The 24,227-nt window shown below is 41.1% G+C and overlaps 1 protein-coding gene across 2 annotated transcripts in view; it reads left to right on the plus strand.

Moving 5' to 3' along the window:
• The first annotated feature begins 3,234 nt into the window (after nucleotides 1–3,234).
• Nucleotides 3,235–24,227, plus strand: part of PRRG1 (proline rich and Gla domain 1) — a 160,245-nt gene continuing 139,252 nt past the window's right edge. Inside the window, exon 1 of one of the 2 annotated variants that reach the window (XM_043458378.1) lies at nucleotides 3,235–3,293. In XM_043458378.1, the coding sequence (XP_043314313.1) occupies nucleotides 3,256–3,293 (38 nt within the window). In that variant the 5' untranslated portion in view covers nucleotides 3,235–3,255. Of the gene's footprint in view, nucleotides 3,294–19,034; nucleotides 19,160–24,227 lie in introns of those variants that run through there. The other variant, XM_043458379.1, reaches the window with a different exon arrangement.

The following is a 24,227-nucleotide window of genomic DNA, read 5'->3' on the forward strand; positions in this document are numbered from 1 at the left end:
TTTGCACGGCTAACTTGGTTAGCTACTTTGCAGAAAAGAGTTAAGATAACATGCTTGAGACTGCTTTCCTAAGAAGGGTCTGTTAGTGAGTTTGAACTTTGCTTGGCATCTGGGAACTTGGATTTGGGGAGGGTGCCCACCTCCCCAAACTGATAAGGGTGACTCACTGTATCTAAATGGTTTGTGCAAACAATGTAGCTCCTGCTGAACTCTGCTTTCCTTCTGAAGTCTGCAATGCTGAGAGCTCAGCTTCTCTGCACAATGGTGCCAAGTCAAATCTTGGAGACCGAGTTTTGCGTGAAGTTGAAAAGAGTAGCTTTATTGCTTTGCCAGGTAAAGGGGGCTACAGCAGGCTAATGACCTCAAAACCGTGTGTCCCAACTTGGGGCAGATACTGAGAAGTTTTATAGCAATGGTTCAAAGAGGGTGTGATCAGCTCGTGGACTTTCTTCTTATGGGTTATTGGTAAGGTAAATAGGAGTCCGCATCATCGACCTTCAGGTCCAACTGGTCTGGGGTCTACGTGCCTGTGGGCAGCAAACCATTATTAATTGTTAACTTCTCCCACCTGGAGGGGCTTTCAATCTCTGCAAAACAGCTCAAAGATACTCTTGTGTGTATCCATGGATGGGGAAATGGGAAAACAGGACCTTGACCCAAGGCTGCTCTTGACTGTTTGTTTCTCCCTAGTCTCACATCCCCTCCCTTCCCTTTTAACAACTGCTTGAATCTGCCTGTTGGAACTCAGGGAAGGTGATGGAGGCTGAATGGAGGCTGTTTCCTATAATCAAGGAAATGGGTGACACAGGAAGGCCTCATTCCCAGGAGTCCCACTGGGCCCTGCATAGTATCATCTAGAATTTTGATACATGATTGACAGAGGGTACCTACGTGACCAGCCCCCAATGAAAGCCCCAAATACTAAGTCTCGAATGGATGGCCCTGGGTAGTAACATCACACATATGTTGCTGCATTTTTCTTGCTGGGGAAAGCGTGCACTCTGAGTGACACCTAATGGGAGGAATAAAACCTAGCAAGACCCTGCAGGCCTTCCCAGGTACAAACGCCCCTCCGTGTCCCCCATTTCTCTCCTGTAGAAAAAGGCTTTAGTCTCCTAGGCCCTTCCTGAGTTCCAAAGAGCAGACTCAAGCATTAGCTAATTAGGGAAATGAGGGAATGCCTAAACAAAAGAAAAGCATTCAAGCAAGAAAAGTTGTCAGAGCTCAGATAATAGTTCAGATAAAACAGAGTCTTAGTTCTTCCTCAAGAGATCCACATAATGTTGTTATTGTTGTTCAGTTGCCCAATTGTGTCTGACTTTTGCGACCCCATGGACTGTAGCATGCCAGGCCTCCCTGTCCCTCACCATCTCCTGGAGTTTGCCCAAGTTCATGTACATCACATTAGTGATGCTGTCCAGCCATCTCATCCTCTGACGCCCTCTTCTTCTGCCCTCAATCTTTCCCAGCATCAGGGACTTTTACAATGTGTTGTCTGTTCACATCAGATGACCAAAATACTGTAACTTCAGCTTCACCATCAGTCCTTCCAGTGAATATTTGGGGTTGATCTCTCTTAAGATTGACTGGTTTGGTCTCCTTGCTGTCCAAGGGACTCTCAGGAGTCTTCTCCAGCACCACAGTTCGAAAGCATCAATTCTTTAGTATTCTGCTTTCTTTATGGTCCAGCTCTCACAACTGTATGTGACCACTGGGAAGACCATAGCCTTGACTATATAGACCTCTGTTGGGAGAGTAATATCTCTGCTTTTCGACACACTGTCTATGTTTATCATCACTTTCTTGCCAAAAAGCAATCATCTTCTGATTTCATGACTGCAGTCACCGTCTGCAGTAATTTTGGCTGCCCTGGTAGCTCAGCTGGTAAAGAATCCACATAATAATCTGACATGTATCTTTGAGTCATTCTGCAAACACTAAGACTCCCCAGCTAGCTGGAGGATGGTGACTACATTCTGACCACAAGAAGGTAGACCTCAGACTGATTGGAACCAGAAGGTTGATGATTGATTAAGATTACCAAAACATCACCCTGTTACCTTACCACCAACCAGTCAGAAGAAAGTCTTGTATCCTGCAGCAGTCACCCCAAATGCTGCCTTTCAAAAACTCTCCCCTGAAAGCCAGCAAGGAGTTCTGGTCTTTTGAGCATGAGCTGCCCATTCTCCTTGTTTGTGAAAGTGAAAGTGTTAGTCGTTTAGTCATGTCCAACTCTTCGTGACCCCATGGACTGCAGCCTACCAGGCTCCTCCGTCCATGGGATTTTCCAGGCAAGAGTACTGGAGTGGGGTGCCATTGCCTTCTCCATCTCAGTGGGCAAGTAGACCCAAATTTGATTTAGTAACAGGAAGAGAACAAAAGGAAGCCTGCATGTGGATTCTTCTAGATCCTGCTTGTGTCTTTCCCCCTCATGATCTGGCTGTATATCCATGCTGCATCACTGTAATAATTCTTAGCGATGTGTGCAACTGTCTTATGAGTCCTTCTAGTGAATGTCTGAATGCAGGGATGGTCTTGGAGACCCTTCAGCACAGGTACTTTCTACCAGCATTTTACATCCACAAGCTTTAATTTAAAAAGCAGTACTAAGTTGGTGTGTTTCATCAGAAAGTTGTAGAAAGATGATGTCTCACCCCGTTCCGACAAGATAAATAAAACTCCAAATATATTTGCAATCTGTGATTTCAATACATCAGCCTGCAACAAATGTTTTACACAGTAAAAAGCTCTGAAAGAGAATCAGAAAGGCAATGAATGCACACAGTAGAAACAATAGCTCACTTTTAAAGAAAAATAAGCAGAAGTGTCATTGTTCCTTTAGCCTTGGGGCACAATTATTCTTTGTTCTGAGAATTGTGAGGAAAAAAAAATCCAGGAAGCCATATGAAGATCTCTTGTGGACTTTTAAAAATATCAGCCAAAGGAGAAAGTGGGCAGAGATAAAGAGGAATCATGTTATTAACGAATGTTGTCCTTTTAATTTTTTTATGTTTTTTTCTCCTTTAAAAATTTTTTGGCTGTGTAAATATTATCTTTTAAAAATTACAGTTAATTACCTTTACTACAATATCCACAGTGTTTTATCTACTCTTCTTTTTAGGTACTGGAGGGCTGTTAAATGTATGTGAACAAAGGAAGAAAAAATATTCACGCAGTATGTTTTGAAATGGAATTGAAAACAAAAGAAAAGAACAAAGCAGAGCGTTCATTGAGATCATCATATAAAAAGAAAAGATGCCTGACAGGATTAAAATGCCAACGCCTGACATCAGGTAAAATTTAAATGTCAATTTCATAATAAGTATGTCATGAAGAGATACTGTAACACAAAATGAAATGTTAGAAAACAGCAGTGCAGTACAGTGTACATCTTCTAGGCATTACTGTAGTTTTTTCTCATCCTTTAAAGCAATGTGATGTTTTTAGAATGCATAAAATACAATATTATGACAACGTTTAATACATTTCATATAGTTTCACAGGGTATTTCCAGAATATGAGTAATAATTTAAGAAAGATATTTCATCTATTCAGAGTGTGACTTGAAACTCTCTTCCTCTCCTCTAAGATTCCTGTAACTTTTATGTGTCTTTAGCATCTTCCCCGACCCTGTTTTCCCACTTGTCACCCACTGACTACTTTGTAATTAACTTTATTTTTTCTCTGTAAACTAAAGATTTCTTAATGAAACAAATGGTAAAAGACTGGCCTTAAGAGGAAATGGGTTTTGCTGGAAAAGTTGCAAGAGGATAAGATTAAAAAGAAGAAAGATAGTCAGAGTAATGAATAGTTTGAGGACCACATATGGCATGGAATTACTCTCATTGGAATGTGAAGCCTGTTGAAATGATTTCACATGAAAATAGATATGACAAATAACTATGTCTATCAAAGAGTTTTAATATTCTCTCAAAAAGGATTATTTTCCAATGCTCTCCAGTTACAATATATAAATCATTTGTAACAGATATTTTTGTTACATTCCTCATAATAAAGGTGAATGGATTTCACTTCACAAAATTCTAAGACTTTGAACTCCTTTCAGGAAGGGAAGTGAATCTATTCCTCCTTACTTATATCTTTCTCCCCATATCCTCAGACTCTTCTCAATGCTTAGTTCATAATAAGAGCTTGGAGAAAAGTATAGGGGATGATGGGGGCACTTTGCTCCTTTCCTTGCCATGTCGACTTGGGAGAAAAATTCACTCTATCAGAGTTATGAGTTGGTTTTTTGTTTGTTTTTTGTAACTTTTTATTTTATATTGGGGTATAGTTGATTAACAATGTTCTGTTAGTTTCAGGTGTACAACAAAGTGATTCAGTTATACCTATACATATATCTGTTCTTTTTCAAATTATTTTCCCAATTAAGTTATTACAGTTCCCTATGCTATGCAGTAGGTCCTTGTTGGTTATTCATTTTAAATATAGCCATGTGTACATGTCGAGACCTTCCTGAGGACTATAGCCCAAGGAGACAGCCTCTCAATAGCTCTGAGGGAACTGCTCCAAGAAGGAAGAGGAAGCAACCTCGTTTGTATATGACATTTGGCTAGGGAAGCATGCAGTCAAGCATGCAGCTTGGTAAAAGATTACTGCTATTCACAAAGAACAGATATCTCAAGTTAATGACCTGAGTGCTTTTCTGTGTATGGATCTAACTGTGTAAGGGGACTTGTTTTTTCCAAAGCACAGAGAGCCTCATCCTGTTTTTCATCCTGAATTCCTCTCAGAGTGCCTGGTCAGCCAGTAACGACTTAGAGCTGGGTGCTGAGCAATGCTTTTTGTTCTTCCTTGTTTACAGCTTTGCTATAAAAAATTAATTTTTCTTTGTAATTCATAATTGAGAGGTAGACTGCCACTCTGTCTGATTTCCCTTCTACAGTTTCCACTGGGTTCTATTTATAGTTCTTACTTCTTTGCTGAGAGTCCCTGTCTTTACATTCATTCTGAAGGTATTTTTATTTAATTCCCTGAGCATAATTACAATATCCTTGCATAATAATTTAGACAACTGAGTCACCTTAGGGTTGATCTCTGTTGATTATCTTTTCTGCTAAAAATTGGGCCACGTTTTCCTGTTCTGTTGTATACTTTTGGATTTTTGCTGGATATTGTGAATGTTATATCATGGAGATTTGGATTCTGCTATAGGCTCCCGAAGAGTTGGTTTTGATATTTTGCTCGTTTGTTTTCAAATCAGGTATGGCCTTTGGTTGGTTTCAGACTTCACGGTCTGAATCTCCCGAGGTGGCGACATCTCAAATTTCAGCTCTTACAGATAAAATTGTGTTAATTTGAGCCTACCCCAGCCCCTGTGTGGTTCAAGGGTCAGCCACAGAGCTGAGCAAAATTTATAGAGAGAAATTGATACCCTTCCCCTCTTGTCTCCTTTTCATTGTCACACCCCTCCTTTGCAGTGTCTGTGGTTGCCCTGGATTCTGTCCTCTAGTTCTTCAGGCCAGAAATTCTGGAGATTTTCTATCCAAGTTTTAGCCACTCCAGGTAGGGAGATCTTTGTTTTGTCCTCAGTCTAATGGGTGTTAAACTGGTTCTGGGCTCTGTTCCTCTTTTTGAGTTTTGAGTTCCCTCCAAGACCTACTGTTTGTGTTTATTCTCCTATGCTTCTCAGTCACTGTTTTATATTCTATTTTCCCCAGAATTTTTAATTGTTTCCTGTGGCAGGATTGTATCTAGTGGAGCTACTCAGCTATAGTAATAGCAAAACTTTATAGCTCTATGTGACTTCAAATATGACAGTGGTAAAATGAACTTTATGGCTATAAAAGTTTCTATGGTGTTTTCACTAGTGGGCTATTATTAATTAATATAATAAAAATAATCAGTGTAGCTATTAAAAGGGAGCCTCCCAGATATAACTTTTCTATAAGCTATTTAAATATTTTAAAAATAGACTTTTCAAAAGAGAGTAAAATAAAAATAAATAGAGCAATACAACTTGGAAAATCATATTATAAATTAAGAATATTTGAAGGAAGAATAAGTGGCATTGCAGAAGATATAAGATGAGAAGTAAACACAAAGGCTGTGGCCTTGATTCTAAGTCATTACAGATAAAGACATTGGACCTCAGAATAGCTTTACTATCTCAAAGTCTGATGTGGGTTGGCAGGGGTCTCTTCTGTTTAGTGACTCAGGGATCCAGGTTTCCACCAGTTCATTGTATTCCCATGTAAACATGTGGCTTGCAGAACCTCTGCTATCAGGAGAGAAAGAACCAGAGCATTGCTTCTACACAGGCTTTATATAAAATAGCCAGACTTGGAAATGGCATATGCCATTTCTGTCTATATTCCATTGGCAAGAACTCAGTGAAATGGTCCCAATCCATCTTCAAAAGAGGTTGGGAATATTGTCTTTCTGTGTGTCTAGGAAGATGAAGTAGTATGGTGAATACATAGCGCTGTATGTGCAATGCTCTCCTTTTCATTGAGGATAGTATTAGAGGGAAAAGGGCTTCCAAGGTGACTCAGACAGTAAAGAATCTGCCTGCAATGCAAGAGACCTGGGTTCGATCCCTGGATTGGGAAGATCCCCTAGAGAAGGGAATGGCTACCCACTCTAATATTCGTGCCTGGAGAATCCCACGGACAGAGGAGGCTGGCAGGCCACAGTCCATGGGGTCGCAAAGAGTCAGACACAACTGAGCGATTAACACACACAGGGGGAAAGAAAGATAATTTTTAGTCCACATTTCTCTTCTTAATGGGAGGAAGAGTTGCTACTTCTTGCATATCACAAGAATATTGATGAGATCAAGACTACCTCAGAAAAGTATTTCTGCAGTTGATCCGAATAAAAAGCAAAGAGACCTACTTAACAATAAAGAGTAATATCTTTATTTATAGATATTTGAGGGAGTGTTTTATAAGATGTTCTTTCTGCTCCCTTTAGTCAGTAGTCTTAGCAACCTGCTCTATATTATAAGGTAATAGAGTCTGTAGTTGATACAGTATATGTATTAATAGCTTTTATATACAAGAAGGTAATCTACAGCCTATATGGAGGGTAGGAGCACTGGGAACTTACCATTGAGGGGGTGCAACTGGGGCTACCTTCATGCTTATTGTCCTTCAACCCCAAGGAGGCTTGACTAGTGGACTTGGCTTTGACCTTTCTTTCTTGGGGCTCCCTGCCCTAACATGCAGGAGTGGCTTATATGTAATCCATTTAGGAATCCCAAAGCTTGAAAAGTTCTCCATTGATTACTTATTCTCCCCTCAAAAATATTCCCTCCATCAGATTTTGGACTTACCATGCGCGAATTGTTTTATTGTTACAGTTGGGTTTTAATTTTTTTAAACTTAGAATATCTTAGCTGATCTTTCATCATTTATCTGGTGGGTTTCATTTTATTATTGTAACAAACTTTAACCTCTTTCCTCAGTTTTACTAAGTTAATGTTTAAAACACTTAGTTTTTAAAAACTCCTTTCATACATATATACAGAGAGGGAGAGAAGTAGGGAAAAACCAAAAGATACAGGAATATGGTGATTTCTGTACACAGGACACTATTTTTGTGCTGAAATGATCAGAAACTATTTTCCAAAAGAGCCCATATCTGTCACAATAATTTTATCAAGAACTTATTTTAATAAAAATACAATATTATTTTAATAGTATTTTAGAATCTGCTATAGTATATATTATAATGGTATATATTATTTCTAGAATTATATATTATACAGTAATATATTATTCTATATTAATATATTACATATCATGTTTTCTAGAATTTATACAATATAAAATATATGAAAAATCCAAAAGATCAAAAGAAAAAGAAAAAACACTCACAGTCCCATCATTCAATCATTGTTTACAATTTAGAAAGCTTATACACTGAAAACTTGATGATATTTAGAAGTAGAGAGCAAATCCACTACAGAATCGTGAACAGCTGGTTAGCTGAGGAGGCAGTCTGTAGAAATGGAGAGAATGGGAGATTTGAGACATTGATATTAGAAGAGCATAAAGCAACCAAATGGATGAAAAGGAGTCAGGGAGGGAAAATTTTTCCTCTATCCTAAGTTCTCCTGGCTGCTCTAAGGGTTAAACTGACATCAGCCAGATTAACAGCAGAAAATCAAATAAAAGTTTAATGACATGTAGGCATGGAAGAGACCCAGCAAAATTCAGTAACTTGCCAAAATGGCTGAAACCCTCACCTTCAATACCATCTTCAGCTAAAGAAGTAGGGGCAGTGGTTTGGAACTTCAAAGAGGAGGGAGGCAATTCACACAGAGGTGGAAAAGCAAATATTTGCTAACCAAATGTTTGCTGGGCCACACAGAGACCATGGGACACAGAGTGGACCCTGATCTCTAGACCCTGCTGTGTTTCACTAGTACATCTCGCCCATGTTCTTTAAATATCTCTAGTGATAACCCTATTCTGAGAATGGGACTTCTGTCTAAATTCTTTCATGCAGTGAGGTTTAAGGTCAAAGATTGATCCTGAATCTTTTAGACCTTGATTGGTTTCAGCTTGAAATAATCCACACATCAAAGAGACACATTTTGTTGTGGCTGATTTTGTTCCCCTATAGAGTAAAAATGTTATAAAGGTATTGTTGTTGTTCTTCAGTGGCTCAGTCATGTCCATTTCTTTGCAACACCAAGGACTGCAGTATGCCAGGCTTCCCTGTTCTTCATCATCTCCCGGAGCTTGCTCAGACTCATGTCCATCCAGTCGGTGATGCCATCCAACTATCACATCCTCTGTCGTCCCCTTCTCCTCCCGCCTTCAATCTTTCCCAGCATCAGGGTCTTTTCTAATGAGTCAGCTCTTCACATCAGGTGACCAAAGTATTGGAGCTTCAGCATCTGTCCTTCTAAAGAATATTCAGGATTGATTTCCTTTAGGATTGACTGGTTTGATCTCCTTGCAGTCCAAGGGACTCTCAAGAGTCTTATCCAACACCACAATCCAAAAGCATCAATTCTTTGGCCCTCAGCTTTCTTTATGGTCCAACTCTCACATCCATACATGACTACTGAAAAAACCATAGCTTTGACTAGACGGACGTTTGTCAGCAAACTAATGTCTCTGCTTTTTAATATGCTGTCTAGGTTGGTCATAGCTTTTCTTCCAAAGAGCAGGCATCTTTTACTTTCATGGCTGCAGTCACCATCTGCAGTGATTTTGGAGCCCAAGAAAATAAAGTCTCTCACTGATTCCATTGTTTCCCCATCTGTTTGCCATGAAGTGACGGGACCAGATGCCATGATCTTCATTTTTTGAATGTTGAGTTTTAAGCCAACTTTTTCACTCTCCTCTTTCACTTTCATCAAGGGGCTCTTTAGTTCCTCTTTACTTTCTGCCATAAGGGTGGTGTCATCTACGTATCTGAGATTATTGATATTTCTCCCAGCAATCTTGATTCTGGCTTGTGCTTCATCCAGCCTGGCATTTGGCATGATGTATTCTGCATAATAGTTAAATAAGCAGGGTGACAATATACAGTCTTGATGTATTTGTATCCCAATTTGGAACCAGTCCGTTGTTCCATGTCTGGTTCTAAATGTTGCTTCTTGACCTGCATACAGATTTCTCAGGAGGCAGGTAAGATGGTCTGGTATTCCCATCTCTTTAAGAATTTTCCACAGTTTGTTGTGATGCACACAGTCAAAGGTTTTAGTGTAGTCAATGAAGTGGTAGTAGATGTTTTTCTGGAATTCTCTTGCTTTTTCTATGATCCAACAGATGTTGGCGGTTTGATCTCTGGTTCCTCTGCCTTTTCTAAATCCAGCTTGTATATCTGAAAGTTCTCAGTTCACAGACTGTTGAAGCCTAGCTTGAAGGATTTTGAGCATTTCTTTGCTAGTATGTGAAATGAGTGCAATTGTGCGGTAGTCTGAACATTCTTTGGCATTGCCCTTCTTTGGGATTGGAATGAAAACTGACCTTTTCCAGTCCTGTGGTCACTGCTGCATTTTCCAAATTTGCTGGCATATTGAGTGCAGCACTTTCACAGCATCATCTTTTAGGATTTAAAATAGCTCAACTGGAATTCCATCACCTCCACCAGCTTTGTTCATAGTGATGCTTCCTAAGGCCCCCTTGACTTTGCACTCCAGGATGTCTGACTTTAGGTGAGTGATCACATCATTGTGGTGATCCAGGTCATGAAGATCTTTTCTGTACAGTTCCTCTGTGTATTCTTGCCCCCTCTTCTTAATATCTTCTGCTTGTGTTAAGTCCATACCATTTCTGTCCTTTATTGTGCCCATCTTTGCATGAAATGTTCCCTTGCTATCTCTAATTTTCTTGAAGAGATCACTTGTCTTTCCCATTCTATTGTTTTCCTCTATTTCTTTGCATTGTTCACTTAGGAAGGTATAGTTTTACCATTTTTAAGGGAAAGAAAAGAAGTGATGAGCCACAAACAGAATCTCTTAAATCAAGAAAAACCTTTTAAATGCTAGTTCCTCAAAAGAATAAATGCTGGAGATAGCTCATAAGTCCCCAATATAGAAAAATTGATGTCACACCAAAGACTAATAACATTAGCACTAAAAGCCCTGTGGGACTTCAGAGTAGCCAAAGTGCTTCAGAAACAAACAGGATAAATTAAAAAATAAATCAAGAATAAGTGCTAAAAAAACCAACCAAACAGGATGAGGCAAAACTAATTAATTTATGCCCCAAGTTGGGAAAGAGCAATCTGGCAAATTCTTCAGTGGATGCAAAAAAAAAATAAATTATTCCATTTTTATTTATTTTGATTATATATTTTATATGCATCTCTTTTTCAAATAACTACTGTTCTTCCATTTAGGATTGATAACAGAAAAAATCATGCTGGGGTTTTGTTTCTTGCTGAACTCAAAATTGAATAAGAAATGATTATAAACAGAGAAGGCAATGGCACCCCACTCCAGTACTCTTGCCTGGAAAATCCCATGGACGGATGAGCCTGGTAGGCTGCAGTCCATGGGGTCGCTAAGAGTCGGACACGACTGAGTGACTTCACTTTTACTTTTCACTTTCATGCATTGGAGAAGCAAATGGCAGCCCACTCCAGTGTTCTTGCCTGGAGAATCCCAGGGACGGGGGAGCCTGGTGGGCTGCTATCTATGGGGTCGCACAGAGTCAGACACGACTGAAGTGACTTAGCAGCAGCAGCAGCAATGACTATAAAAGCTCAAGAACTTATAGACTCACGAAATAATTTATAGAGGCATGTAACTGAGAAAAGAAAGTGAAGAAGGAAGAGTGGAAGAAGAGCAAAGGAAGGCAAGAGGAAAGCAGAAGAGAGGATTTTTTTCTTGAGTTTTAAATAGATTCTGTTTTTAAAAGAAACGAGCCATGTATGCTACAAGTTCCCAAGTTCAATCTAAGAATCTCCATTACCAAACTTCTTAAATTGCTATTAAAAGTTAAATTACTGTTTAGTTCCTCACAGTTCAGGCATTCTAGGCACCCCTCTTGAAAACACTGACCTGATTAGTTTTTCAGTTTACTTTGGGAAATTTGTTCTTTAGTCTCTAATTAAGCCATGTGTGATAGACTGAATAATGAACCCTAAAGATATTCACATCCCAATCCCTGGAACCTGTGAATATATTATCTAACATAGTGAAAGGATCTTTGCAGATTGATTATCTTGAGGAGGGAAAATTAGCCTGCATCATTTACTTGCATGCTAAGTCATGTCTGACTCTTTGCAACCCCATGGACTGTAGCCCGCCAGGCTCCTCTGTCCAAGGGATTCTCCAGGCAAGAATACTGGAGTGGGTTGCCATGCCCTCTTCCAGGGGATCTTCTTCACCCAGGCATCCAATCCAGGTCTCTAACATCTTCTGCATTGGCAGGTGGGTTCATTACTACTCACACCACCTGGGAATCCTCTGAATTATTTAACTGAGTCTTAAATGTAATCACAGGCTTCCCTGGTAGCTCAGAGGGTAAAGAATCTGCCTGCAATGCAGGAGACCTGAGTTCGATCACTGGGGAAGATCCCGTGGAGAAGGAAACAGCAACCCATTCCAGTATTCTTGCTTGGAAAATCCCATGGACAGAGCAGCCAGTGGGCTACAGTCCATGGGGTCACAAAGAGTCAGACAGAACTGAGCGACTAATGTCCTAAATGTAATCACAAGGGTTCTTATGAGAGGGAGATGGAGGGAGATGGAGGGGGATTTGGCAACCAAAGATGGAATGCAACAATGGAACCAAGAGCTTAGAGGGATATGAGCAAGGGGATGAAAGGAACCACTAGACAAATGATACAGGAGATCTCAAAAAACTGGACCATCTATTGATGGAACCATGCTCAAAGAAGATTCCTGGGCTTTAGGTCAAAAGACTGATAAATAAATGTACAAATAGTTTTATGTTAAAATGACATTTTCAATTTTCCGTTTTAGCCAACTTTGCCAATTATGAAACCAATTACGATCCTAATTGCTTTTCATGAGGGATTCTCCTACAAGTTGGTTTATTTTTCTATAATTTATTAGCTTAAAAACACAAAAATAAGACACCAATCCTATAAAGATGCAAAACTCCCATCACATATAAGTATTACTCCACTCAGTCTTTCCTTCCATACTTATAAAAAATATATTTTATTATTTATTTTTGGGTGAGCTGGGTCTTGGTCGCTGTGCAGGCTTTTCTCTAATTGGAGTGAGCAGTGTCTACTCTCTAGTTGCAATGCGTGGCCTTCTCATTGTGGTAGCTTCTCTTGTTGCAGAGCACAAGCTCTAGGATGCATGGGCTTCGGTAGTTGCGGCTCCTGGGCTCTAGTGCACAGGCTCGGTAGTTGTGGTAAACAGGTTTAGTTGCCCCTCGGCATGTGGGATCTTCCCTGACCAGGAATCAAACCCGTGTCTCCTGCATTGGCAGGCAGATTCTTTACCACTAGGGAAGCCACCTTCCATACTTTTAAAAAAAAACCAATAATCTTAAATAGTAATGTGCCTGTCACCCATAGCATCCTGTATGCCCCAGGTCATGCAACATTCATCTTATAAAATAAGGGCCAAGGTCTTTCCATACAGCGGTTGCCCTCTGTAGCTGGTGCAGGATTCTCTTTGCACCTACTTTCAAACATTTCAATTTGCATCTTTCTTGTTATCTTACCTTAAAAAATCATATTGGAGTAAATGGTGTCAGAACTCTCCTGAGACCTAGCCTATTGTGTTGCCCTGGGCCACCCAAAGGGGTCTACCCAACCAGAAATGAGGGAAATTAACTACTACCTCTCAGCAAAATAATCAGAATTTCCTTTTTCTTATTCAAGATCAGAATAACTTAATAACTACTTCTGGTTTGACTATAGTGGACTGAAGTGAGGAAGGCAGTGGGATCTCAGGAAGCTGTTGATAGAATCATCTAAATGTTCTAGTAACTAGGAGTTGGGCTTTTCTCAAAATCTCTTATATGGAAATTTTGTGATTATTGGGGGAAAAATGTTCTCTATTTTGAGGGGCAGATTAGGAAAAGTCTGCAGCTGTTGATCAAAAGGGAAGAATAATAGGAAGGAAGTAAATATTGTACAATAACATTTATTATGGAAAAGACCCTGATGCTGGGGAAAAATGAGGGCAGGAGGAGAAGGGGGTGATAGAGGATGAGATGGTTAGATGGTATCACCAACTCAATGGACATGAGTTTGAGCAAACTCCAGGATATAGTGAAAGACAGGGAATTCTGGCATGCTGCAGTCCATGGGATCACAGAGTCAGACACGACTTAGTGACTGAACAACAGCAATATTTATTAAGGTAGGACTTAACAAAGTCCTTATCCTTGGGCTTCTTCCCAAGGATAAAAAGAGACTTGGTCCCTCTTTTCCCAGTGATGATGGATTTAGACAAAAGAGCTGAAGGCAAAATGACCAGCAAACAATCAGACTAAATATAGGGCAAGTACAAAAATCACTGAATGTCGCATTGATTTTTCCATCTGAAAGCAGGATGTTTGTTTGACTAAAAGATTTCAAAATTCCAGCGTCTTAGATTAAGAGTCATAACTCTGAGCCTTAAGAGAGATAATTGTGATTTAGAAGCAAGAGCACAAAATGGGGTTTCCGAAGACTTGAATTCTAGTCCCAAATCCATTCAATATGTAGGTGAAGATACTTAAACTCTCAGAGCTGAGTGAATTAAGATCTGACACTTACTAGACTCTAATCTAGTCCTTGACCCTTAGCAGCCATGATCTTGGCTACAGTGCTTAACCTTTCCTAGCCTTGGGTTTGCTATTTGCAAAACAGGAATAATAATAGAACCAAAATGTAATAGGTAGAAGTAATGATTACATGGAATAAACATGTAAAGAACATAGCACTGTAGCCAGCATACAAGTACTCAACAAATATTAGCTGTAATTATTCATTTTGTGGGGAGGTGGTTAGAGAGACTGGCAGGAAGGAATGAATGTCAGAATTGGTGGCATTAGCCCTTTGAAAGGAGCTATTTTTTAAAATTGTATTTACAATTTTTCAGCCTCTAAAGAAATGCTGGTGCCCTAAGGCATAGTCCTGGGTGACCACACCCTAGTCAAATTCTCATTACAGACCTTGCTCTTTGGCATGAAGATCAGGGTCTGTGAATACCTTTTGTGTAGTCCTCATTCTGTTTAATCAGAAACTAGACAATTAGCCTGGGGAATAAAAGAATATGAAATATGACTTATATGTATAATAATTATTTTAATTTTTATTCTAGTATTGACAGGACCATATTAATATTGACTATCCTTTTCCAACAACTGAGAACTGTTTAGCCACCAAAAAGATCATCCAAATTTAATGCAGTTAGAGCTTAGAGAGTATGCCTGTTTGGAACCTCCAGAAATTTAAATCTGAGACAGGATTATAAGAGGTTTAAGGGAAGGATGGAAAAGTAACATCTCTGAGAGATAAATGGGGGAGGAAGGCTTGGGCAGAGAAAACTTGGTCCTAAGATACTGATTTGACACTTTTGAAAGGAAAATGAGGAGGAAGCACATCAGAGAAAATTTCACAACAAAACGCAGATCTGATCAAGTTTCAGCTAACCCAGTGGAGCTCCAGAGCAAAGATTGTTCCTTAGACTGAGTCTCGCCTTGGGCAGGAATAGCCAGGCTCCAGTGCCCCACCATGCTCATTCACATGGTGGGGAGTTGCCCATCAAGCATGCATAGCCCCCTCCCACCTCAAAGCTGAGGTGCCTCCTGAAGATGATATAACTAGAGGCTGCCAGCTACACCTACTGTTTGTAGCTGAACAACAATTTTCTTTCTTGAAGGAATATCTGAGAGGCATACCGCCAAAGAGAGTTTCCATAATATATATACCCTCAATATATTTTACTATAACAAGTGTTTTTCCTATTTTTCTGCTTTGTTGTGTGCTGTGCTTAGTCATGTCCAACTCTTTGTGACCCATTGGACTGTAGCCTGCCAAGCTACTCTGGCTGTGGAATTTTTCAGGCAAGAATATTAAAGTGGGTTTCCTCCTCCAGGGGATCTTCCTGACCCAAGGATTGAACTTGTGTCTCCTGCATTGCAGGCAGATTCTTTACTGCTGAGCCATTGGTTACACCATTTAATATTTTGTAATTTAAATCTTTATATTTTTTCTTGAACATTTCTTATCAAATTCTTGAATTGCTAATAAATACCAAATTACCAATTATAGTTGTTCAGTGCTAAGACGTGTCCGACTCTTTGTGACCCCATGGATTGTAGCATGCCAGGCTCCTCTCAACTTCACTATCTCCTGGAACTGCTCCATTCCATTCATGTCCATTGAGTCGTGATATTATCTAACCATCTCATTCTCTGATGTCCCCTTCTTTTGCCTTCAATCTTTCCCAGCATCAGGGTCTTTGCCAGTGAGTCTGCTCTTCATATCAGGTGGTCAAAGTATTGGAGGTTCAGCTTCAGCATCAGTCCTTCCAATGAATATTCAGGGTCAATTCCTTTAGGATTGACTGGTTTGATCTCCTTGCTGTCCAAAGGACTCTTAAGAGTCTTCTCCAGCACCACAGTTTGACAACATCAATTCTGTGGCACTCAGCCTTCTTTATGGTCCAACTCTCACATCCGTGCATGACCACTGGAGAAACCATGACTTTGACTATATGGATCTTGTCGGCAAAGTGATGTCTCTGCTTTTTAATATGCTGTCTAGGTTTGTCATAGCTTTCCTTTCAAGGAGCAAGTGTCTTTTAATTTCATGGCTGCAGTCACCACTCACATCGATTGTGGAGCCCAATAAAATGAAATCTATCACTCTTTCCACTTTTTTCCCTTCCCTTTGCCATGAAGTGATGGGACCAGATGCCATGATCCTAGTTTTTTGAACGTTTAGTTTTAAGCCAATGTTTTCAGTCTCCTCTATCACCTTCAAAAAGAGGCTCTTTAGTTCCTCTTCACTTTCTGCCATTACAGTCGTGTCATCTGCATATCTGAGGTTGTTGATATTTCTACCGGCAATCTTGATTCCAGCTTGTGATTCATCCAGCCCAGCATCTCGCATGATGTACTCTGCATATAAGTTAAATAATCAGGGTGACAATATACAGCCTTATCATACTCCTTTCCCAATTTTGAACCAGTCTGTTGTTCCATGTCTGGTTCTAACTGTTGCTTCTTGACCTGCATACTGGTTTCTCAGGAGACAGGTAAGGTAGTCTGGTACTCTCATCTCTGACAATTTTCCAGTTTCTTGTGATCCAGACATTTAGAGGTTTTACTGTAGTTAGTGAAGCAGAAGTGGATGTATTTCTCGAAGTCCCTTGCCTTCTCCATGATCCAACGAATGTTGTCCATTTGATCTCTGGTTCTTCTGCCTCTTTGAAACCCAGCTTGTACATCTGGAAGTTCTTAGTTCACTTACTGCTGAAGCCTAGTTAGAAGGATTTTGAGCATAACCTTGCTAGCATATGAAGTGAGCACAACTGTACAGTAATTTGAATATTCTTTGGTGTTGCTCTTCTTTAGGATTAGAATGAAATCTGATATTTTCCAGTCCTGTGACCACTGCTATTTTCCAAATTTGCTGACATATTGAGTGCAGCAGTTTAATAGTGTCATCTTTTAGGGTTTTAAATAGTTCAGCTGGAATTCCATCACCTCCAGTGGTTTTGTTGGTAGTAATGCTCCCTAAGGCCCACTTGACTTCATACTCCAGGATGTCTGGCTCTAGGTTAGTGACCACACCATCGTGGTTATCTGAATCATTAAGACCTTTTTTGTATAGTTCTTCTGTGTATTCTTGCCACCTCTTCTTAATATCTTCTGTTTCTCTTAGGTTCTTACTGCTTCTGTTCTTTATCATGCCCATCCTTGCTTAAAATGTTGCCTTGATACTTCCAATTTTCTTGAAGAAATTTCTAGTCTTTCTCCTTCTATTGTTTTCCTCCATTTGTTTGCATTGTTCATTTAAGAAGGCCTTCTTATTTCTCCATAGTGTTCTCTGAAACTCTGCATCCAATCAAAATATTCAGATCAATTTGGACATAAAATAATACATCCAGTAATCAAATGAAAGTGAACAAACATATGCACCTATTAAAGATATAAAAATTATCTTTATAATAGGGTTAGTGTTTTTTTTCTTTTAGCACCTTCTGTATGTGAAACATGTTACCAGTGAAATGACTAGGGCAAATTTCTACTTCCAGGCAGTTACAGATTATCCAGCCTATAGAGTCTGTGTCTACACTTACCAATATACATACCCTCTTGCAGTCTGTCCTCACTGAAATCCCCATATGCTTATCTGACACATACAAAACAGAAGTGAGTTCAGAAAGTCTGGTTTGTAAAAATACACAAACAGAAGAACCACAAAGGTTAATGGAAAGAAATTCAGGATGTTCAGATCTCTAAGGGCAATGATGGGTCTTTCACCAAAAATGTTCCTTTCCCTTTTCAGTCTAAATACTTAGTGTGGAGGACTATTGCTTTGGTCCTGTGGCAATTCTATTATTCTTAATAGCCAGTTGTTTCTCAGTTCCATCATAAGTCAAGTAAAAAGAAGAAAAGTAATTTGGAGTAAGTCACTTCAGGCCCACAGGCCAATTCACTTGGATTCCACTCAGGTATGTTTATTTTAATAACTGATCTGAAGGCACGTGGAATACCACAGCCCACCAAATTTTAAACAGAACAGCATAGAACTTAAAAACTAAGCACGCATGCAGCATGGAATAATAATCAAGTTAGGCTTCTTAAAATGCTAACTGCCAGAAAAACCTGAAACCAGGAGAGCAAAATTCGCAGGGCTACACACGCTGAATATTCCTGTTTCTCAGAGGGGCTTTTAAGAAGGCTCAAATTCTGAAGTGGCTCCCTAAAGAAGCAGGGTCAGAGATGGGTCTTATTTGACATGTGTTCTTCTTCCCAGGATATTTGGGTAGGTTTGTTTAAGACTTTTCTTTTCGTTCTTTCTTTACTTTTCTTTCTTTTTTTTTTAAAGAAAAAGCAGATGTTGTCAGCAAAAGGCCAGAACAGCAAAAGAGTTTGTTCTCTGGGAAAGAGCTGCGCTGTAACAGTGGGCAACAGTTGGAAAGTCACCAACCGTGTTCTGGCCTCACACAGCATAGACGTGTTAACTAGGGTGCCCTGCACAGACGGTCTGTGGGTGAGAAATTTCCATGCGGCTCGCCTCTGGAGCGCCAAGGACCATGCAGGACGAGGCGAGAGGCCAGTGGGCGGAATAACATGTGGGGAGACAGGCATGTGAAAAGGTGAAAGGGTAATGCAGGACCCAGAGTGGTTCCTGGGAGAGGCGTGCTGACGCCTGGGGTGGCTAGCTTGGCCCCACGCCGAGCTGGGCTCTCTGGAGTGTGAATGTGCATGGCGTGCACCCAGGGGCCTCGATGACTTCTCGTGCCAGTGTTATTTATAAACAGATCTCCAGACTGGAAAGCTCTAACCCAGTGCCCGGAGCCTTAGGTCTTCCGTGCCCAGGCGGCGGGCCCCGCCCCTCGGTTTCCCAACCTGCCCGGCCCCGCCCTGCCTCTCCTAACTCCTCCCGGGCCCCGCCTCCGCCGCTTCCCACAGCCCTTCCCGTCGGCTGCTGGCTCCAGGCTCCCACCGGGCTCGGCGGAGGTGGAAGCGCGCAGGCGCCGTTGGCGGCAGGCAGAGTGCGGAGTAGCGGCGCGGGGCGCGCGGTGAGTGTGGTGGGCACGCGGGGCTCGCAGCCGCAGATCGTGGCTCGGGCCACGCGTCCTGAGAGGGTTTGGAGTGTGTGCGGCTGACGGCTGGGACAGCCGTCGGTCCCGTAAGGAGAAAGCTGCCAGACGTGCGGCAGCGGGATTGGCCGCGCTGCCGGAGGGTGTCCGGCTCCGGCTGCTTGGGGAGCAGAGTGCGTGGTGGCAGGAGCAGGCGAGGATACGTGGAAGGGGAGAAATGGAAGGAAAGGGCTCCGGAGGCTGAAAGTCTGGACTCAGGCTTGGCAGGACCGGGAGGCTCGCCAAGGGCTCTGGAGGGTGTCCCAGCTTCAAGTTTAGTAGCCCCCGCTTGGTGCCCCTGAGCGGCGGGCGTCCCGGGCCCATCCCTTCCCCCGCGCTGCCGTCCCGGAGTGCAGAGTTGCCAGGAACATTCCTCATCGCGGGGGGAGAGGATTTGGAGGAGGTGGGCTGTCGCCCCAGGTTTGTGCCAAGGAGGGCGTGGCACTCGTGTGACTTTCTTCACCCCGCCCCCGGGAATGTGTCCGTCTTCTGGTACATTGTGCTCATGGACATTTCAACAAAGGCTAGGACTGTTTTCTAGGCAGTGGCGGGTGACAAGCGGGGGCGAGTCGGTGGAGGGGGGAGAGCCCAAGGTCGCGGTGCGGCCTTAGGGGACGGGGTAGCGAAAGTAGGGGGGCAGACATGGGGGGAGTGGAAGGCAACAGCCCTCCTGCCTCAGCTTCTTCCTCCTTTCTGGTCCGCTGATTTTGATCATTGGTAGAAACAGCCTCGAGAGGGATGTGAGTGGAAATTAGTGTGTGTGTTCAGACTGGCTGCAGCCATTGGTTTTCTAATTGTGCTGTTGATGTATTTCTAAGTGTCCCTTAAGGAGAAATGGGAAACTAATGGAATTTAAGAGGAAATAATTGAAAGGAAGGATGAAGAGGTGGTGTGTCAAAACTTAGAGCTAAATTAATGCCTTGAGATAGTCCTAGTATAAATTCAGCCAAACTTTGAAGGATGTGGAGGTGTGAAAGTCAGGGTAAGTGGAAGCTGGTTAGGGCGTGGTTGATTGTTTCAATTAAGAATGGATTTTGTGTGTGTGTGTGTGTGTGCACGCAAGATTACATTGGGGATATAAAACACCAGGGCAACTCTTGTAATTTAGGATAAGGTTCTGAGGCTTTCATTTTCAAGCATAGGGTTTTTATGGAAAGTAGTTATATGTGTTCCCAAGCATAGATGTTGATATTTTTACTCATTTGTTTAACTTAATACAATAAAACAAACTGAACTTCTTCCTCCTCCACCCCTTTCCCCTGCTTGTGAATACTGTTTTATAAACATTTACTTTCTGATCTGAAATGTGTTTAAAGGCACAGTCCGAACCCCCAGATCATAAAGTGGATGATTTCTTCTTGCACTATTGTCATTTTACTCTTTCTTTTCCTGTTATTTTAAGTTAAATGCCACTAACATTACCAAATTTGGGGAGAGAAGTATTAGGGATACATCCCTTTTCCAGTGCTTGATGAACTCCTATTTATCCTTTCAGACTCAGCCCAGTTAACTACTTGGTAAAAACTGGCCAAATCTTCCAGAATGTATTGGGCTTCCCAGGTGGCTCAGTGGTTAAAAAACAAAAAAAGATCCACCTGCCATGCAGGAGACCTGGGTTCGATCCCTGGGTGGAGAAGATCCCCTGGAGGAGGAAATGGCAATCCACTTTGGTATTCTTGCCTGGAAAATCCCATGGACAGAGGAGCCTGGTGGGCTCCAGCCCATGGGGGTCTCATAGTTTCGGACATGACTGAACACGTATGCACTCAGAATGTATTAATCACCTCCTTTTCTGTCAAGCTAACACTACTGGCCTTTTTTCTCTTGTTATTGGAACCTCAGTCTTCTGTATTATCCCAGTACCTAGGACTAATGGGTATGTACTCTATGCCTAATAAATGCACTTACAGTTAGATGTTAATAAGTGCTATTAGAAAGATAGCAATTCGCATCACATAAGGCTCATGGGATAATAGAAGAAATTCAGAATGCTGAAATTATAGTGTTTGAACACCATTATTTAGAATATGGATAAGAAATAAGCACGGAAATATGTTCCCATGTATTAGTCTGTGGAGATCCCTGGGTTGGCAAGATGCCCTGGAGAAGGGAAAGGCTACCCACTCCAGTATTCTGGCCTGGAGAATTCCATGGGATCGCAAAGAGTCGGACACAACTGAGTGACTTTCACTTATATACTCTTCTTAAAAAGGTGTAAAAGCTTTGTGTATATACATATATAGGCGAAGTAGACATCAGAAAAAGGCTGATTATTTTTTTAAAGGTCAACTTCTGACACCAAGACTTCACTTTCACTTTTCACTTTTATGCATTGGAGAAGGAAATGGCAACCCACTCCAGAGTTCTTGCCTCGAGAATCCCAGGGATGGGGTCGCACAGAGTCGGACACGACTGAAGTGACTTAGCAGTAGCAGTAGTCTGACACCAAAACAAGCGAAAAGCCAAGGCAAAATGATTGATCATTTGTAGAAAGACACAAATAGAATGCTACTGGAATTTAGGAAATTTGTAAGCAGATCAGGCTGACCAGATGCCATCTTCCGGAGGGTAATGTAACTAAAGAAGCTATAACCAATTAGACCAGTTACACTTATCAGTTGTATTATACTCCTCCTAAATCATAAGGTGACTCGAACATTTGGCTAGGGAGTCTCTTCACAGCACAGTGTCCTCAGTAGGCTTGGCCTGACTTTTCTGCCAGCAAGTTCTCTTAACTCTACCAGCATCCCTGGCCTTCCAGTCACCTCCAGCTCATAACAGAAATTATCTTCCTTTTGCTCATTACTATTCAAGCTCCTCACCCTAACAGCTGGCTTTCCTCTGCTAAATGGATTTAAGCATTGGAGAGAACATCATGAGCAAATGGTTACTCAGTTTATAAGTGAATAGAATTGATATTTTAGTTTTAAAAATTAGTCAGAGTCTTCCCTTAGTTGGCAGCCTGGATGGGAGAGTTCTGGGGAGAACAGATACATGTATATGTATGCCTGAGTCCCTTTGCCATCCACCTGAAACCATCACAACATTGTTCATCAACTGCACTCCAATATATATAATTTTTTTTCTTTTTTTAAATAAGATAAAGCTTAATAAAAAGTTTTTTTTTAAGAAAAGGCAGAAAACCTATTCTGGCTCTTAGTACATTTCTAAATTTTCTCCCCTCATTTAATTTATCCCATCTCCACCTAAATGTAAAAACTTTTTTCTTTATGTCACTTTAAAAATATATATATATATATATATATATATATATATATGTGTGTGTGTGTGTGTGTGTGTGTAATATTAACCATTATTCCCCCCAAACACTCCAAGTTAGTGTCTGGTTTTGTCAGTAAAACTTGGGAATCAGAATGAATAGCCTCCATAAAACTAAAAAAAAAAAAGTTCTACATCCTTTGTGGTCTGTAGACTACTGAAAAAAAATTTCCCAACCACTGTGATTAAGGCTTTCTGCTTAAAACTTTCCTCACCTAGACTTCCTTCCCTATTTCTGGTTTCTCCTCTGATTCTTTGACCAGTCAACCTCAGTCACTTCCACTGAATCTTTTTCTTAGGGTTCTGTTCAAGACTCCCAGTCTTTGCAGGAGACAGTGATATGGTGGTCAGTGGTGTCAAATTTGGAGGCAAGAGTTTAAACATCTTTCTCAAAGTGTCAATGTCCTTACCTGTAAAAATGATGATTACAACACCTGATAAGTGAGATCAGGTGTGTTAACAGTTTATCAAAGTATCTAGCAGATACTAATTGCCCTGAAAACGGTAGCTACAATTATTTGTAATTGTCATTTTTTAGGACACCTACCTAAGCACACCATGGGCTTTCCTGGTGGCTCAGACAATGAAGAATCTGCCTGCAGTACGGGAGATCTGGGTTCAATCCCTGCATTGGGAAGATCCCCTGGAGGAGGGCATGACCACCCACTCCAATATTCTTGCCTGGAGAATCCCCATGGACAGAGGAGTCTTGTGGGCTACAGTCCATGGGGTCACAAAGAATCTGACATGACTGAGAGACTGAACAAACACACATGACAACTACTATACTTTCAGTAGCAGTTAACTTCAAAATACGAATGTGTTGACATCTCGCTTCATTCACGCTTCAGTCCTGTGAATAGATTCCTCCGATATTTCTAAAATCAGGTGGCTTAGCACACTGCTTTGCAGACATCAGCACGCCTAATAGTCACAAGAATGCATTGATTTCTGGACCCCATCCCTCGAGTTTCTGATGTCTGGAATGGGGCCTGAGGAATATTCATGTCTTGTAAGTTTCCAGTTGATGGTGTTGCTGCCCACCCTCGGATCCACACTGAGTGGCACTGATTTAGATGGCATTAAGACAGATTGGCAGGGAGGAGGGGAGACCAAAACAAAAAGACCAAGATGTTATCGAAGAGAGGAACATGCTTAAAATTGGTGGTATCGGATGCCTTGGAAAGTTCAGAAAGGATACAGCTGAGAGAACACAGTTGGATTTGTGTTCTGATTGGAGCCTTTTTATTTGTTTTTCATGTGTGTCAGGTGCAAAGTTGATTTAATTATACTCCTCAATTGGTAGAATATTAACATTATTATGACCAGAAAAAAAGAAAACAACATATGGCAGGTCTTTGAGGTAATGGTTCTTAATATGGGGGTGTGCATTAGACTCTTAGGGAGCTGTTTTCACCAACACACTTAGGTTTAGTGTATTGTCTCAAGTGTCTTCCCCGTGCAAACTGATCAAGTCAGAATTTCAGAGTGTGGAACCTGGGCATGAAAAAATTCCAGGAGGTTTTCATGTACACTCTAGTTAAGAACCACTTCTTTGAATAATGTTGGTCAGGAAGTAGAGGCAGTGAAAAATATTTTTTTTTTTGTAAATTGTTGATGAAGGAAGAAGAGAAGAAAAAAAACTGGAGTTTGAGAATTTTAAGAGATCAAGAAAGCAGTATTGTGAGAAGGGCTGAAAAGCCTACTGGAATGTTTGAAGGTGTAATGC

This window comes from Cervus canadensis, chromosome X, assembly GCF_019320065.1.
Source record: "Cervus canadensis isolate Bull #8, Minnesota chromosome X, ASM1932006v1, whole genome shotgun sequence".
Classification (NCBI taxonomy): Eukaryota; Metazoa; Chordata; class Mammalia; order Artiodactyla; family Cervidae; genus Cervus; species Cervus canadensis.